A 19713-nucleotide genomic window follows, 5' to 3' on the forward strand; every position below is an offset into this window, starting at 1 on the left:
AGTGGTCAATGAGTTCACTTTTGGTTATTTTATTTATGCAGTCCATTGAATTTATTCACATATAAAAAATATCAATGTCATTTTATTAGTCTCTTATCCACTTGTGATGGAATTCAGAGACATAAGTTTCAGTGCATAGGGCCAATGTGCCATAGAAACAATTTAAAGACCATTGTGCGACATTAATCCATTCAGAGACAGATGCTCAGCTATACCCATGGCCAATAAACTATTGTACGATAAAAAGTGCAGTGTGTAAGTAAGCAAACTACTGATGTATGAATAAATGTTGTATGTCTGATTCTGAATTTATGTTGGTAGCTGATACACGGCCAGTGATTTGACACTAACAGCACAATAAGACAAATAAAGAACTGAAGGCAAGCATAGATGTATTTTTAAAGAATGCATATTGTAATTCAAATAACTTTCCCTACAAGTAGCAGTTTCCATGATTCAGAGACATGTTTAGCCACAATTTGGAAAGATCTCAATATTGGCTAATTTGCATGTGCCGAAATGTTATAGAGTTAACAGTGATAATCGACACTTTCCTGTGCTAATCACCACTGATAGACCATCCATCACTTTAGCACAGGCACCCCACACGCACACACACACACACACACACACACACACACGTGCACACACACACACACACACACACACACACACACACACACACACACGCGCACACACACACACACACACACACACACACACACACACACACACACACACACACATCTGTACCTCTCAACTGTCCCTATTTCACTAAATGCACCTGATTTTACCTTTTATTTGTGTACTGTCCTAGTAATTTGAGGATGAGTACACTCAATAATGCCAGTCATTTGAGTTTCATAATTATTATTGTTCACAAAATGTCTTTTGATGGAAAACCTGTTGTTGTACTAACTTTTTAACTGACTTAGAATAATATTTAAAATATGTCCCTTGTGTCAATTGTTTCCACTTTCCATTAAAACAGGCTTTTCTCATTAGCATAAGGGTGTAGAAAGGCATAGCCGCCACTACCCAACACATGCACATACTCAGAGACAGTCCCACACCACACAGACACTCACCATTCACTTGACTGTTGTCATGGATATACTCACGCACACACACACACACACACACACACACACACACACACACACACACACACACACACACACACACACACACACACACACACATTTTGTAACCATGATTATCTTTTGCATAGTTACTCTGTCTCTAGTATGCTTAAGTTACTGTTGTTACTGAACTTAAGTTATTGTTGTTACTCAGTTGTGTTGTTGTTACTGTCGCTGAATCTGTTGCTGCTTTTGCTAAATTTCTTTTGCTAATCATTGACTTTGCACTGTGGTTGAATTGTCACTGAGCCTCTCTGTTTGTGCCATATTTCTCATGTGCTTGAATTATTGTTGCTGAGCTGCTTTGTTGTTTCAGCTTCTGGATTTGTTTCAGTTGTTGTCCAGTTTACTTTGCCAGCTACAGAACTTTCACTGTGTTTGAATTATTGTTGTTCCTTGTTTTCCTGTGTTGCATTTATTTGACAACCTTGGCTCACTGATAGTGTCAATTCAATTAAATATCTACTTGACATTCTTGCAGTTTCTGTATTATCATTGTTAGCCAAGTTATTTATTGTTTAACTAGCCATAGTCTCAATTTTGTTGACTATCTACTTATAGTTCTTAAAGATTTTGTGCTGTTGTTACTAGGTGGGTTTTGTGCTATCATTGTCTCTGTGTTCTGGTTATTTAAACTAGCTGCCCCTCCTGATTGCTTGTAATTACTAATTTAGTGGTTGGTCCCCAAGTTATAACAATTGTACCTACTAAAATGCTGTTACTGAGTCCTTCATCTATATCTGTATCATGGATTTTCAGTCTCCTTTAGCACCTTCTGAGGCTAGCTGCTTGTACTTGGCATATTGAAGCAGTTTAGTAACTACCTCATGTTAATCAATACCCTTCTGCTCCTAGTAAACAATATCATTTGAGAGAGGTGTTATTCAGATTGGAGACAGCCCTCACCTTTCAAGACGCAGCACTGCAATAGGAAACCCTCATACACTGAGTTTGTAAAGAAATCTTTGAGTAAGACTTCAACATATCACAAGAGCTGAGTTGGCCTAGTGGCTAATAATACAACAAATAAATCCCAACCACATAGACATACCACTAGACCCATTTTTGCATCCTCATCCAACTTTAGAGAGGGTTATCGGTGCTGCAAGGCTAAGCCCATAAAGGTCCACAAAGCTTGTAACTCTGACAAGGTAAAGCCTTAGCCACTGGTGATTCTATAGTTACACATAAAGATTCTACCCTCATCAGGCTGCATGAGGAGTATGTGACAATATGCTACCTCTCAAGTGCCAGAATTTGTGATTCTAAGTCTTTTGGATTAAGCACTTGGGCTTCAGACCAGTTGTTTTACATTAGGAAGGTTTGTGGAAAGCACTGTGGTGGCAGGACAGGTAGCTTTCATCCTTCTAAGTTGGGAACTGCTGATTGAGAGCCCAGTGTCCAAGTGTATTAGTTCTGGTTTAAGCACTTGGGCTTCAGGCCAGTTATTTTACATTAAGAAGGTTCGTGGTCTGCACTCTTGTGGGAGAAGAGGCTGGACTCTGCCCTTCTGAGCTGGGAATTTCTGGTTAAAGGTTTATAGTGCCTGAATATTTGAACTGTATCTTACTGAAATTGGTACACCTTGTTTGCTGTAGCATAGACTAGATCCAGGCCTGCTGAATCTAGCTTTGTTTATATGCTTGTTGTTTGTTTGCTTGTTATTTCCCTGGAACGCTAATTCCACCTAATACGCTTCTCAGCTTCTGTGGATCACTAGTGATATCTGCATTGCTTACTGTACTTATTTCCTTGTTTCACTTGAAAGAAAGTTACTGCTTGTCGTTTTTGCATTTAGTTACTTGTAACACATTGCACTCAAGTTACCTGGCACTTGCTCACTAAAGCAATTATATGTCAGCACTAAAAATTAAAAGCACTACACCCTCACTCCCCACTGGCCCTTGTTTTCAGTTATTAAGGAATTCCCAATATTATTCTAGCATGTCCAAAGGTCAGTTGTCAATCTCCTCTCTGGTCCAGCTGGTGAATCTGGGAATCTTGAGGCAATGTTATAACTGCCTCATGTACACAGACAACCATCTCCTCCTCCCACATAACACAAATACTTGCGAGAGATGCAGCTATTTAGCCAAACTGGAGGCTGAGCTCTCTCAACTCAGGACTGGCAAGACCAGACAGGAGGAGAAGGCAACTACACACACCACAAAACCAGCCTCACATAATGCTACCACACCACTGAATCAAACACATAAACACACAAAGACATACTCGGAGGCTCTGAGTAAAATTTACCTAAACAGCAGAGGCCTCCAAAGCAGACACCCAAACAACTGCTACCTCAAGACACCCCACAAGCAACACATAAACCACAAAATCAGTGTGCAAAGCAGTCACAGCCCTTAAGGCCAAATACAACACCAAACATACTTGTCATAGGTGACTCCATAGTCAGACACACTGACGTCCCACTCACCAGGCTGAACAAGGAGAGGGTCACAGTAAGCTGCCTAGCGGGTGCTAGAATCCGCCACATAACACAAGCACTCGGGTCACTCCACGGCAAGTACAAATATGACACAGTCATTGTCCATGCTGGTGTGAACGACCTGAGATGTACCTCCCTGGACTACATGAAAAGAGACATAGAGGAGCTCTCTGATTATGTAGCCCAGGCAGGTATGACCCTGACCCTGAGCAGTATCCTTCCTTCACCAAGAATGATGCCACAATATAGAGACAAGATGATCAGCTTTAACAATTGGCTTAATGTCTGGTGTCATTCAAAGGGGATCCAGTGTCTGTCTGCCTGGGATGACATGCTTGACAAGCCACACTGCTTCGCAAGGGATGGCTTGCACCTGTCACCCTGAGATTCCGGATATTGGCTAAGGCTCTTGCCACCCCATAGTGCCTTTTTTAGGCAAGGCTCAAATTCTAAACCTACCACCCTAGAAAACAAAAATGGGAAGAAACTGAGGGTAATGCTGCTCAATGCCAGAAGTCTAAATCTCAAAATGCACACACTCAAGGCCCTTCTCAGTATGGAGAACATCGATGTCTGTGCTGTAACTGAAACCTGGTTCAAGGCTCCTGAGAGCACCCCAGCACTATTAGGTTTTACCTCATATCATGCGTTCTGGCCCCAAAACCCAGACCACACCACAAAAGGAGGGGGTGTATCCATATTCATAAAGGATACCCACACCTCCAGGTTGGTGGCAATGCACAAAGCTTCGGAAACCATCCAGGTGCAACTAACCATAGGCAAAACTGCTCTACAAATTGTAGCATGCTACAGGCCACCCTCTCAAACTCAGGAACCCCACACAGCCTTCCTGAAGACACTGGAGGGTATAAATGTATCTCCAAACACCATCATATTGGGTGACTTCAACTACCCGAATATAGACTGGGAACATTACTCAAGCCCTAACTTTCTAGCCCAACGGTTCCTGGAGTTCATAAATTCAAATGCCATGGAACAGCTAGTCACTGTTCCCATGAGAGGAGAAAATATACTAGATCTCATTATCACAAACATGGGGACAAAATGCCCCACACCGAAGTATATCCCTCATTGGTGAGATCTGATCATAAACTAATCTCACTGGAAATCCACATCCCCCCCACCCCAAACAAAAAGACCACAGTGAAGAACTTCTCTAAAGCAAACTTCACACTACTCAAGACTGGTGTGGTATCCTTCAAGGCACCTGAGCCAGTGGAAACCACAACCCAAACTGCGGAAGCCCTTACAAATGCCTTCTATGAACACCTCCAGGACTGCATGGATCAGGCAATCCCAAATAAAACCAAGACTCTTTCCACAAAGGGCAAACGTCCAGTCTGGTGGACCCCAACCATTAACAAACTTTACAATAAGAAGAGAAAGCTATTACATGATAGAACAAAATCCATAAAAGGGAAGTCACCCCTGATCATTATTAGTAAAAAAATACGAGCACTCATAAAATCAACTAAGGCCAATTTTGAGAGAAAAATTGCCATGGATTCAAAGGACAATCATAAGGCCTTTTTCAGCTATGTTAGGAACCTGGGTGGAAACTCCCAGATATGCTCAGAATTAGTCCAAAATGATACAAAAATCACTGAACCCACAGACATTGCCAACATACTGGCAGTCAGGTTCAGTGCAAACTTCACCCCCCTCCCCTAAAGGAGAGATAACTATCCCAGCGGAGTGTAGCCTCCCAGACATCTCAAATGCGCAGGTGAAAGCTGCTCTCTCTAAAGCTAAAAACACAGCATCAATGGGACCGGATGGTGTCCCCGGCTGTGTGCTACACGAGCTAAATGAGGAATTAAACCCACACATAAGGCAGCTGTTTAATCTCAGCCTTACCACAGGATACGTGCCCAAGGAGTGGTGTACGGCAACTGTGGTCCCACTCCACAAAGGCGGTGCCTCTACGGACCCTGGTAATTATCGCCCCATAAGCTTAACAAGTCTAGTCTGCAAAGCTATGGAGAGGATCATAATTGTGCTCATAAACAAAGATATAGGGGACTTGCAGACATTGGACCCAACCCAGTTTGGCTTCGTCAAGGGCAGATCATGCCTTTTGAACTTGGTCGACTTCTTCGAAACAGTCACCAAGGCCATTGATGAGGGAAAGGCAGTCCATACAGCCTACCTTGACCTTGCAAAGGCTTTTGACACAATACCCCACTCGGGTATTGTAGAAAAACTTACCAGCTTAAATGTAAACCCATATGTCACAAGATGGGTTGCAAACTGGCTTAAGGACAGAACCCACAGGGTTAGAGTTGCTGGCGCTATGTCAGACTCCAAGCCGGTCACAAGTGGTGTCCCACAGGGCTCGGTCCTTGGCCCCTATTGTTCGGCATCTACTTCTCAGAAGTACAGGCCAACATGGGAGGACTTAAACTGGGCGCCATTAGTGGAAAGTGCATCGGACACGGATATCCTTCAGAAGGGACTCATGGAAACAGACAGCTGGTGCCAGAGCCATGGCCTGAAGTTAAACGCCAAAAAATGTATAGTCATACCCTTTGGGAAAAACAAGGTAACCCCAAGCTACCATATAGGTGGCAATCCACTAAGCACAGAAGAGGTTATCAGGGACCTGGGGACCCAGGTTGACAGTGGCCTTTCTTTTGACACTCACGTTGCTAAAGTGGTTAGAAAGACCTTCTACATTGCCCACCTGATCATGAAGGGATTCACATCCAGATCTAGTGAGGTCATTGTTCCCTGTACTCTTCACTTATCAGACCAATGATCGAGTACAATGCCCCATTCGGGATGTATCTCACCCGACATCTGCAGCAATTGGAGAGACCCCAAAAGTTCCTCACCAAAAGGATAAAGGGACTCCAAAATCTGTCATATGCTGCCAGATTGAAGAAACTCCAGCTCTATTCAGTCGCATACCGTCTGCTCAGAGGTGACATGTGCCTGACATACAAGGCCATGTCCAACCCGGAATTAATGGACATGCTCCACCTCAAAAAATCCAAATCCACCAAAACCACTAGAACAAGCGACTTAAACCTTAGCACAGATATAAATAGGACGTGCTGGAGGGATAGATTTATCACTCAGAGACTCCCTTTGCTGTGGAATAAAATCCCAGTCCATGTGAGGCAGAGCACCTCGCTGGCTCTGTTCAAGAGAAATCTTGACCTGTGGATGGGAGATCGTAGGTTTACCCCAGGAATCATCTCTGTGTCACTGCTGAACAGAGGCACAACAAACTAATGGGCACAGTATTTTTTCATATAAGGGGTGGCGTAAGACACAAAACTTTGGGCTAGGCTTATAAATGCCTTAGGGAAGATAGCCTAGTATAAACCTATGAACCTATGAACCTATGTGAGTCGAGTCTTTAGATCCTTCCACTCTATCCTTATGGTTACCTCATGTAGTTAAGTAGTCTTCTTTGGGTAAGATGCAGAGACAGACTTGAGGTAGGAAAAAAAATCTAGTGTTAAGCAGTATTCTGCCATCACCAAGAATGATACAAATAATTGACTTTAATTGGTAGCTATGTAACTGATGTCATTCTTTGGGAATCAAGTACATGTCGTCATGGAAGGAGATGGCTTAAAGACCAACCTCCTTTGTCAGAGATTAACTGTAGACCATCCCCATTTCCACATAGAGAGGAACGTTGTTTCAGCTCCCACAGTGCCTTTTTAAGACAAAGTCCACGTGCTGTACATACTAACTTAGAAAACTCTATTTCAGCTTTCAACACAATGGCACTGCTTAGGAGTTTAGGTAAGAAAATACCCAAGTTTGAGGCCTTCATGACCATGAGCAAATCCAAATTTGTATTGTTAGCGAAACTTTGTCCCATTGTACTAATATCACTAACTCTAAACCTGAGTTCGGTGCTTATCATTCAGTCAGACCCATCAGGAATTGTAGGGACATATCCACATTTATCTGTGACACCTTCAACTCACACCAGATTCTACATTACACCAACCTTAAGATTCATGAGGTCATGGTCACCCTTAACAAAACCAGTTATCACATCTGTGAAGAAATTAGACACTGTTATTTGTGTTACCATGTCTGGCTGAGTTTTTGTACATAATTTCAGATTAACCTGTGTATTATTTGCCAGCATCACAAGCTATGATATTGTAAATAGGTTCTTACATGTTGATTTATGATATGTTTATACAGAATGTTTTAAAGACTTCAACAGTGTCCTTTTATATTTCTGTTTGTGAAGAAAGATTCTAAAGGCAAACTGTTTCAGATTCAGCTGATGTGCAGATGATGTGTTTGGAATGTTAACAGTTGCTATGTGTTACTGACAGAAACTGAAAGACAGGAAGGAACTTTAGAAAACAGCTGTTGGTTGATTTTCAAAATATGAAATGAAAATAAGAACTGGAACAGTTGTGACACTTAGGCTAGTCTATAAAAGAGCCTACTGAAGACAGTTAGTAGCCAGTTACAATTGTTAGTTACAGAAGTCACTTGTCAGTTACAGTTGAGTTGTTCACAGATGTACTGTGCAGTGGATATCCAAAAGGACTCACCAAAAACTCTAAGCCTGCCTTTGCTCTGTTGTAGTAAGTTAGTTTAGCTCAGGGACAGTGTTCCTTAGTCAGATAGGAAATTATAACTAATCAGATCAGAGTTTTTCTGAATGTTGGGTTTCTATCCTACAATATTGATTTCATTTTCCTGGTGATTGAGTTCTGTTTGTTTATTGGAAATTGCTGTTATGTATAACCCAGCCACTGGGGATGCACAAGTCAGTGCATTTCTTTGTGACGGTCCCAAGCCTGGAAAAATGAGGAGGGTTGCGTCAGGAAGGACATCCGGAGTAAAACTTCACCAAAAAATTCATGCAGACACCAGTAAATATTTCCACACCGGATTGGTCGAGGCTTGGGTTAACAATGACCACCACCAGTACTGTTAGCCAACAGGGTGCTGGCGGAAATTGGGCTACTGTTGGCCGAAGGAGGAGAAGAGGTGGAGGGCATGGCCGAAGGCAGGAAGAGAGGAGAAAGGCTAGGACTGTGGTAGTGAGGGTCAGAAATTTGAATGTTGGCAGTATGACTGGTATAGGAAGAGAGCTAGCTGATATGATGGACAGAAGGAAGGTTGGTATATTGTGTGTGCAAGAGACCAGATGGAAGGGGAGTAAGGCTAGGTGTATCGGAGGTGGATTCAAATTGTTTTATCCTGGTGTGGATGAGAGGAGAAATGGTGTAGGAGTTATCCTGAAGGAACAGTATGCTAAGAGTGTTTTGGAGGTGAAAAGGGTGTCAGATAGAGTGATATTTATGAAGCTGGAAACTGATGATGTAATAATGAATGTTGTTAGTGCATATGCTGCACAAGTTGGGTGTGCGATGAATAAGAAAGAAAAATTTTGGAGTGAGTTGGATGAAGTGGTGATGACTGTACCAAAGGGTGAGAGAGTGGTGATTGGAGCAGATTTCAATGGGCATGTTGGTAAAGGGAACAGAGGGAATAAGGAAATGATGAGTAGGTATGGTGTTGAACAAAGGAATGCAGAAGGTCAGATGGTAGTGGATTTTGCAAAAAGGATGGACATGGCTGTGGTGAATACGTATTTTTAACAAGAGGGAAGAGCATAGGGTGACATACAAGAGTGGAAGAAGATGCACACAGGTGGATTATATCTTATGTACGAGGGCCAGTTTGAAGGAGATTGGAGACTGTAAAGTGGTGACCGGGGAAAGTGTAGTTAGGCAGCATAGAATGGTGGTTTGTAGGATGATGTTGGTGATCAAGAAGAGGAGGAGGAGTGTGAGGGCAGCACCAAGGATCAAATGGTGGAAATTGAAAAAGGGTAATTGTGAGGTGGAATTATAGGATGAGTTAAGACAGATACTGGGTGGCAGTGAAGAGTTACCAAACAGCTGGGTAACTACAGCAGAGCTAGTAAGGGAGATGGCTAGAAAGGTGCTTGGTATGACATCTGGACAGGGGAAGGATGACAAGGAGACATGGTGGTGGAATGAGGAAGTACAGGAGAGTATACAGAGAAAGAGGTTGGCAAAGAAGAAGTGGGACTGTCAGAGAGATGAATAAAGTAGACAGGAGTATAAGGAGATGAGGTGCATGACAAATACAGAGGTGGCGAAGGCTAAGGATAAGGCATATGAAGAGCTGTATGAAAGGTTGGACACTAAGGAGGGAGAAAAGGACCTGTACCAATTGGCTAGACAGAGGGACCGAGCCAGGAATGATGTGCAGCAGGTAAAGGTGATAAAGGATAATGAGGGAAACAGACTCACAAGCGAGGAGGGTGTGTTGAGGAGAAGGAAAGAGTACTTTGAAGGGTTGATGAACGAAGAGAATGAGAGGGAGAGAAGGTTGGATGATGTGGGGATAGTAAATCATGAAGTACAATGGATTAGCAAAGAGGAAGTAAGGATAGCTAGGAAGAGGATGAAGAATGGAAAGGCTGTTGGTCCAGATGACATATATGGAAGCATGGAGGTGTTTAGGTGAAATAGCAGTGGAGTTTTTAACCAGATTGTTTAATGAAATCATGGAAAGTGAGAGGATGCCAGAGGAATGGAGAAAAAGTGTTTTGGTACCGATTTTTAAGAATAAGGGTGATGTGCAGAGCTGTAGTAACTACAGAGGGATTAAATTGATGATTCACAGCATGAAGTTATGGGAAAGAGTAGTGGAAGCTAGGTTAAGAAGGGAGGTGATGATTAGTGATCAACAGTATGGTTTCATGCCGGGAAAGAGCACTGCAGATGCAATGTTTGCTCTGAGAGTGTTGATGGAGAAGTACACAGAAGGGCAGAAGGAGTTGCATTGTATTTTTGTAGACTTAGAGAAAGCATATGACAGGGTGCCTAGAAAGGAGTTGTGGTATTGTATGAGGAAGTTGAGAGTGTCAGAGAATTATGTAAGAGTGGTACAGGATATGTACAAGGGTAGTGTAACAGCTGTGAGGTCTGCGGTGGGAGTGATGGATGCATTTAAGGTGGAGGTGGGGTTACATCAAGGATCAGCTCTGATCCCTTTCTTATTTGCAATGGTGATGGACAGGTTGACAGACGAGATCAGACAGGAGTCCCCATAGACTATGATGTTTGCAGATGACATTGTGATCTGTAGTGAGAGTAGAGAACAGGTGGAGGAGACCCTGGAGAGATGGAGATATGCTCTAGAGAGAAGAGGAATGAAGGTCAGCAGGACTAAGACAGAATATATGTGTGTGAATGAGAGGGAGGATAGAGGAATGGTGGGGATGCAAGGAGAAGAGGTGGCGAAGGTGGATGAGTTTAAATACTTGGGATCAATAGTTCAGAGTAACGGTGAGTGTGGAAGAGAGGTGAAGAAGACAGTACAGGCAGGATGTAGTGGGTGGAGAAGAGTGTCAGGAATGATTTATGACAAGACGAGTACCAGTAAGAGTGAAAGGGAAGTTCTACAAGAGGGTAGTGAGACCAGCTATGTTATATGGGTTGGAGACAGTGGCATTGACAAAAAGGCAGGAGTTTGAGCTGGATGTGGCAGAGTTAAAGATGTTAAGATTTGCAGTGGGTGTGACGAGGGTGGACAGGATTAGGAATAAGTATATTAGGGGGTCAGCCCAGGTTAGAAGTTTTGGAGAGAAAGCCAGAGAGGCAAGATTACATTGGTTTGGACATGTGCTGAGGGGGGATGCTGAGTATACTGGGAAAAATATGCTAAGGATAAAGCTACCAGGTAACAGGAAAAGAGGAAGGCCTACGTTAAGGTTTATGGATGTGGTGAGAGAGGACATGCAGGTGGTTGGTGTGACAGAGCAAGATGCTGAGGGCAGGAAGAAATGGAAACAGATGATCCGTTGTGGCGACCCCTAATGGGAACAGCCGAAAGAAGATGGTGATATATATATATATATATATATATATATATATATATATATATATATATATATATATATATATATATATATATATATATATATATATATATATATATATATATATATATATATATATATATAATATATATATATATATATATATATATTTAATCAGTTTGCTCAATATTAAATATTTTTATTAACTGACATTGTGGCTGGTCAATCAGTGTTTTTCTTAAGTGATTTGAGAGTGTTTATACTTGCTTTGATAACTTCCCGGGCCACTCTGCAAGCTTGGCTGCTTAGGTCATTTGCTACCATTTGTTTTAATATCTAATTTTCATAACTGGACATGCCTTTAAAAGGGCACGAACACACTCTGATTGATGGCAACATTGCCATATTATTTTGGGGATGAGACACAGCTGGAAATCTATGTCAGACTTTCACAGAAGTGTTTAGATATGTGAGATTTATTTTATTTAAGTGTAAGCATATCAGATGTCTTAAACTGGGACACATTGCTCTGAAGTGTATAATAAGGAGTTACATTAGGGGTGGACAGAAGTATACAGTCCAGTCCAAGGCTATAGAGCATGTTCCTGTTGTGCTCTTAGGGGAAAATTGTGAAATATTACTCTACTTTAAGTGACAGTCTCACACTGAAGTCAATGAGGACTAAAGCTCCTTAGTTTCTGACCCAGGATACTAGGGGACGTCACATTATTTGGTGGCAGTTCAGTGGGATAACTGTAAGTCACAACATCCTTGCAAATTATAAGTCTCTTCCTTATCATAATTTGCACCTGAATTACTTGAAAATATCTATCACACCCAATATACTACTTATAGATAATTTCAACTACCCTTCTTTCAGATGAGACCACCTATATAATCAATAACAGATGCACACAGTAGCCCCTAGGTTTTATATATGCTATCTCCCCAGACCAAATTGTATACCTTCTAACTACAGTTACAAACTTTCTTGACTATGTCCTCACTAATATTGCCCATACTTGCACACCAGTATGTCTCACACCCTCCTTGGTTAGGTCCAACCATCAGACCCACTGAACCTTACTACATTTAGATTCTACAATAAAGCCAACTTTCTGTTGTTCTCGGATTACCTAAACACATTTTAATATGCTCCTCCCCTTGAAAAACCTCTTGCTCATGCTCATTCTGCTGCATTCGGTTCCATATTCCATTTCCATCTAAACAACTTAATTGTGGTCATCTGTTTATATGCAACAAATACAATAAAAAATTCATGCATAAACCCTTACAACATAATTATTACATAAATTAATTGTATAAAAAAATGAGAAATGTACTGGCCTTATATAAGAGATTCTTCTCCTTTCATAATGAAATGGATTTAAAATTTGTTAGGTAATATTGCAAGTGCTCTATTAAAATGTAAGGCTACCTGTGAATTAAAAATTGTTACTTCTGCATAGGATAACTACAAAGCTTTTTTCAACTATATCAGGAGTCTCAGAACTAATACTCATTTTTGCCCTTTCCTAACATCCAATGTCTCCATTTAATCTGGTGCTGAGGACATCACCAACATCCTTGCCAACAAATTCAGATACAACTTCACTTTCATAGACCCAACCTTTATTCTCTCTTTTACATACCTAAGTCCTCCTCTGCTATATAATATCTCTCAATGAAGTCCTCTCGTCTCTGTCAAAGACTAAAAACATGACTTTCTTGGGTCTGGATAGTATAACTGGGTGCTTCCTAGTGACTGCAAAGTATAGTTTTTTTGAACCAGTCCTTAACCTATTTAACTTTAGTCTGTTCACTGGCTATATACCTGTTGTTTTGTGACCTGCCACAGTGGTTACACTTCAAAAAGGTGACCATACCACAGATCCAGGTAATTACACACCCATAATTCTCACCTGTCTTTGATAGGGTTATATAATGTTATGGATCATTCTGCTCACTCTTCTTGAACTAGATAAAAGCCTTTAAAACAATTCTTAATGCAGGTATTATCATCCAGCTTGCATGACTTAAGAGTAGTACATACATCATCCACTGGATATCCAACTCACTCACTGACAAGACTCACACAGTAAGGGTCAGAAATAACTTTTCCTAACAAAAGCATTTCACCATTGGGATTACCAAAGGCTGTGTTCTGGGTTCCCTGCTTTTTGGCATATTCGTTTTTGAAATGGCTATGGTTCACTAAGTTTGTCAGTCACTGTAAACTGGGTGCCATCATGTGCTCCCTAAAGACACTCACATTCTCCAACAAGAGCCTGATCAGACTAACAGCTGATGCATTGGCCATGGACAAATTTAATGTCAGAAACAGTAGCATGGCTTTATTTGCCTAGCAAGAACTCCCCATTTCATACCATATCAAAGACACCCCACTTAAAATTGAGTAAGTCATCAGGGATATGGGTGCTTTCTTCAACAACAAACTACCTTTTTGATCATTGTATCTTAGTTGTAGTCAGAAAAGTCTATCTAGCACAGCTAATTTCCAAAGGTATAACTTCCATGAGTAAGGAAGTCATAATCCCGTTTCTATATCTCCCTATTCTGACCCATCAAAGAATACAATACTCCCTTTTGTATGCACCTTTGTAAGCATCTTGTTCAATTTGAAAGGCCTCAAAGGTTTCTGAGCAAGATCTCACTAAGCTATGCTGATTGATTAAACAACCTCTCAATATATGCGGTATACTGTCTCATATAGGCACCTTTGTGGTTATTTGTGCCTGGCCTTCTAAGCCATGAAAGGCCCCCCACCCTCACTGATTTTTTTCATGTATATAAAACAAATAGCACCTTGAACACCTGCAGCAGTGATTAACCTTCACCAGAATAGAAATAGAACGTATTGGCACAAATTCCTAAACTAATGAATCCCCTATTTTTTAGGCAAAGCTTACTTACCCATCAAAAAGTGTAGTACATTGGCTGTATTATAAACACTGGATGATTGGAAGGGTAATCATAAAATCAGTCCTGGGGTATGCACTATGGCACGTCTTCTTGGGCTTACCTAGACAGACATCTCAGTGCTCTGGACTGCATGCCTAGTGGATCCCTATGAATCTTTAAATGTATACATTAGGTAAACCAAAATGAGAAAGAGGGAAGTGGAAAAGATTCAAGCAAACACATGTATCACTGAATGCAGTTAATAACAGTGGTGACAGATTATACTAGGGGTGAAGTAGGCAGCTGCCCAGGGCTCACAACTTCACGGATCCCATGGTCAGCTAACAAAATAATTTTTCCATTTGTGACTATAGTGCAACCAAAAAGTCTTCACAGCTGAGCAGAAAGCACCAGTACAGGAACAGGAAGCATGTAGCACATGGGAAGTAGTCAGCCTGCAGCTGCAGCATATGGGAAGCAGTCAGCTTGCAGCTGCAGCACATGGGAAGCAGTCGGTTGCAGCTGGAGCACATGGGAAGCAGTCAGCTTGCAGCTGCAGCACATGGGAAGCAGTCAGCTTGCAGCTGCAACACATGAGAAGCGGTCAGCTTGTAGCTGCAGCACATGGGAAGCAGTCAGCTTGCAGCTGCAGCACATGGGAAGCAGTCAGCTTGCAGCTGCAGCACATGGGAAGCAGTCAGCTTGCAGCTGTAGCACATGGGAAGCAGTCAGCTTGTAGCTGCAGCACATGGGAAGCAGTCAGCTTGCAGCTGCAACACATGGGAAGCAGTCAGCTTGTAGCTGCAGCACATGGGAAGCAGTCAGCTTGCAGCTGCAGCATATGGGAAGCAGCTTGCAGCTGCAGCACATGGCAAGCAGTCAGCTTGCAGCTGTAGCACATGGGAAGCAGTCAGCTTGCAGCTGCAGGCTGCCTGTAACATCCACAGGATTGTAAGAATACAGAAAAGCACTGGAAGTTTGCTGGACTACTGATCTTGAGGAATGACAAAGATCTCCCTTGCATATGTAGGAGTGTGTGTATGTGTGTGTGTGTGTGTGTGTGTGTGTGTGTGTGTGTGTGTGTGTGTGTGTGTGTGTGTGTGTGTCTTCCTTCCAGATGGCAAAGTTCTACTGCCAGTTGCAGACCTGTAGATATTAAAACAGATTTATTATCATCAGAAGAACTTTCTGGTTAAGTTCTCTAGTTCAGTCTTGTTGAGTTACATGGTAAGCAAATAAAAAATCAAACTCAGCATCCTTGACTACAGTAAACAACTTGTTAAGAGATTAGAGCCTTAATTCTCTGCACTAACCAGACATTTACACACACACACACACACACACACACACACACACACACACACACACACACACACACACACACACACACACACACACACTACTTCATTTTCTGATACATCACTGAAGTCAGAGATACCACTCAATAGAGTTCTGTGTAATATTAGTGTACATCTTGCATAGTCAAAAGTACAGGGTTTAAATCCTTTCACTTCCACTGGCCTCTGCATGGCTTGAATAAGCTGTAATTGATGGTCATATCTCTGTGCGTCTCTATACATAGTTGATTCCTGCACCCCACTATTTAACTTTTAACTTATAAATTATTATAGGGGTTAATGCTCCTGTTTCCTGTGCTAAGGGTGTGGCATATGAATCCTTTCCCTCCCATTTCACTTTAGTCTGGATTAAGGCTGTGGGTTATAGTTCCTGTGTTTGAGGGTTTAAGGCCCTCAGGCCTCATTTGTCTGTTGTGTGACATTAAGTTCCTTAAGTAGATAGTACTTTGGATCATCTAGAAGTTTGGTATAAACTCCTCAATAGTCCCCTGGATTGCAAGCCCAGTGAAAACATATGAACCAGAGCAGGTAAGACGTAAAGGAAAGAAAGTGACTGTAGTAAATATGAGGATCATCATCATATGAACCATCTTCTTTGGTTACGATTATTGGTTTCCTTGTTTTGTTGAATGTTATCAGGCTGTTTACTATTTAGGTGTGAATAAATTGGGCAGCTTGACGTCTATGATTTTAAACTTAATATTTTAACTATAAATACATTTTAATTTAGCTTGCTTTTGCAGGTATGCAGATATGAAATGTACATTACTTGAGCTATAACAGTTTGTCAATCTCGTAGAGCAGATGAGTAAGGCTATGAGCTGTTAAAAGATATGCTTTCTGTAGTACAGGGTTTGATTCACAAAACCTTTGTTTGTCTTCTGTATGACAATGATCAAGTTACTTCATCAGACAGTACTCCTGGGCTGCACTTGAAAAAGGACAATTGAGTCCAATGAGCTGTCCCAGGCTGTTAGCAAATGCATTACACATTTGATTTCTGAATTCTTGCATCCTTCACATAGCTGCTAATTAGTGCCACACTATAGCCTATTTGATTATGAATCCCAGCACATCTCTTCTGCTTTAATGGATTGCCAAATGCATTTTCACTAAATGTGGATTTCAAGGGAAGAGAAGTTTACTACTTTTTATGCTGTGTATTTTCTATTTGAGAGTGTTTTGTTTAGAAAAATGGCTGTCAGTGTTTTGCTGTACAATTTATTTATTTATTACATTTATTAACCGGGTATGTCTGACAGGGCCTGGGGCCCATTTTCAGCGAAGACCCGGGGAGAAAAACTCCACAGTAGTGCACTACAGCAAACAATCCTGAATACGACAAAAGTAATACAATAACAAGCAATAATACACTGCAAGCAAATAGCACAAATGCAAGTACTGGGAAATATTAAATATAAAAAAGAAATGAAGATACAAGTTTAGGTGAGAAAAGTAAATATAAGTGGGGAAAAAAATTTGAAATGAAAGTTTTAAATGAAATCCAAATCTTTATGATAATTGTAAAAGTAAAGAAGAAAACAGTATGCACCCTGATATGTTTGAAAAATGTTTTGGGGTAATTGGAGAGAGACGGCCAAGTAATGGGATATTGGTACAGCTGGTAGGGTCCTGGTTCATTACCCCGCATAGGACCTCATTCGAACATGAGCAGACTCTGTTGACTCTGGAGATGTATAATGCAACAATATGGGATTATCAGCCATTCAGGTTGGTCAAACCTGTACGGCGTGATGGCAGCGGGGATAACTATTCTTGATGACAGGAAAGAAATAAGGAGGTTAAAAATGAGATGTAGGCCCCCCACCAAAAAAAAAAAAAAAAAAAAAGCAGTGAGTTGTTAGCAGTAATATCTCTGACTTTTGTATGACTTAGCTGCTGCAGCATCTATATTGTCTTTAATTGTTTTGCTTTGTTCATTGCAGTTAAGAATGAATTAATTCATTAATAGGCATGGATTGCATAATATAGTCTAAACATGTTACATTTTAATAACATATTTTGCAGTACTTTTTTACAGCCTCCAGTAACTGCAAAGGGGTTAACATTTGTCAGGTCATAGAGTCTACATTTTTTGGAATGATCAGAACCATCAGCTCTTCAACATCCATTATGCAGTCTTATATACAAGATTGGATTGTAAAGGATTTCTGCATTTAGCTAAAAGCTGTCATCTGACAGCAGTTAGTGCACAGGACAAAAGCTCTGACTTGTTAATGAGTTGCTTCCAGTGCCAAGGGTGCAAGATTAGATGATAGTCTACTTTAAGGTAAATGGACAAATGTTTACGGACTTCGGTCTGTTTATCAATTCACTGTGTCAACAGTACTGGAGAAATAGAAGTTGTTAGATACATACTAAAATTTATCAAAATCTGTTATCTAGTCCTTCAGTTTTGTAGTAAATAAGATCATAACTTATTCTTTCTCAGTAAAACCTGGACTTAAAGTTCTCCCCACTGGCACATTAGTGTCAGTTTTCTAAACCTTTAAGAGCTGTCATACTGAAATGCAGACCTGACATTGCAGTGTATCTTGTTTCTTGTCTTTGTATAGTTTCAGGAAGTCACTGGGAGGTGGGTTTAGATTTAGAGACTGGGGGAGTTTTAGGGTTAGGGAGAGAAGTGCTTAGGTTAGGGTGTGGTACTGAGTGGGAGTTTTAGGGTTGCAGTTAGGGTTCAGATAAGAATATGCAGTTCAGAAGGGTTGAGTGGTGGGATGCATAGGCGATTAAAGAGGATTGGGCTAGTGGAAGTAAGGGCACTTGCCACTTGGGGCAAGTGGAAGCAAACAGGTGTGTTGCACACTACTAGCACACAACCACTTGTGGTAGATCCAAATTCCACACAGGGAGTTGTGTCCAGGCTCGCTTCCTGCTGAAGTTGATGCATTGTTTTACTCAATTAAATGAAAACTGTGTATGCAAACTAGACAGTTGCAAACCCCTTTCAAACAACCTGAACTATGAGGACAAAAGTAACTGGTTTATTTAACCAGCTTGCTTACAGGTGGTGGGAGAAAGCCAACATATGTGGAAGAAAATTCTTGTGGAAAAAATTTAAAAAGCCCACACAGAAATTAACTGATAATCATTATGTATGTACATATGTATGTATGTATGTATGTATGTATGTATGCATGTATGTAAACATGCATGTTTCTCTGCTGGTCCTCTTTCTGCTTACCTGAAACAATTTCTGATTTACCACTCTTGCACTGTGAAAATGCATCTGAAACCATTTTTACAAGTTATGGACTGGTCTTTAACCTCTGTGGCACAGCATGCTGTCACAAAGAACAAATGGTGTAACACAAACATATTTGATGGCTCTCTTGCACCAGACAGATAATGTGCATCATCCTGAAAAGACTGCTGTTCAGCTAATAGCTACATGAGACAAGAGAACATACCAAATGTATGTGCATGTGTTAGTTTTGTAGTAGAAAGTTGTTTTCCTAAACTCTGTCATGTGACTGGAGGCCCATTGCCTTGAGTGACTTAACTGGCAGAGTGTAATTAAGAAGTGCTCTTACCTGTTGTGCATATGCCAGTTGGTTGTATGTCGCTAATTTGGCATCTTCATTTTTACAAGCCTCAACAGCTTCATCATACGTGTACTTGTACTGTCCTTTAGGAGACTGTACATGAAATACTCCAACAGTACTGTCTGAAACAAGAAATGAAACAAGAAACTGCACACTGCCTTTGGAAAAGTTGTATGTCTAATAATTAGGCTGGAAGAAATAAGCAGCATGAATTACAGCTAATTTTGTGACTATGTTAAACAAGTACGCAATGTTCAATGCTCTGAGTTAAATATGCACGATTTTAGATTTCACTGTAAAACACACTGGCCAATATCTGAGCTAATAGTCTGTAAGGATTTCTGCTGACAATCAAACTAATTATTTCAAACAGGACAATGCATTTTAGCTGCTCCATGTTCAAATCACC

The 19713-nt window shown here is 41.0% G+C and overlaps 1 protein-coding gene across 1 annotated transcript in view; it reads right to left on the reverse strand.

The window, feature by feature from the left end:
* STAB2 (stabilin 2) overlaps positions 1–19713 on the reverse strand; it is a 922612-nt gene that overhangs the window by 133414 nt on the left and 769485 nt on the right. Inside the window, exon 61 of the mRNA XM_044087850.1 lies at positions 19293–19426. Coding sequence (XP_043943785.1) covers positions 19293–19426 — 134 coding nt within the window. The remainder of the gene's footprint in view (positions 1–19292; positions 19427–19713) is intronic.

This window comes from Protopterus annectens, chromosome 11.part0, assembly GCF_019279795.1.
Source record: "Protopterus annectens isolate FY-2018-M chromosome 11.part0, PAN1.0, whole genome shotgun sequence".
NCBI classification, from domain to species: Eukaryota; Metazoa; Chordata; order Ceratodontiformes; family Protopteridae; genus Protopterus; species Protopterus annectens.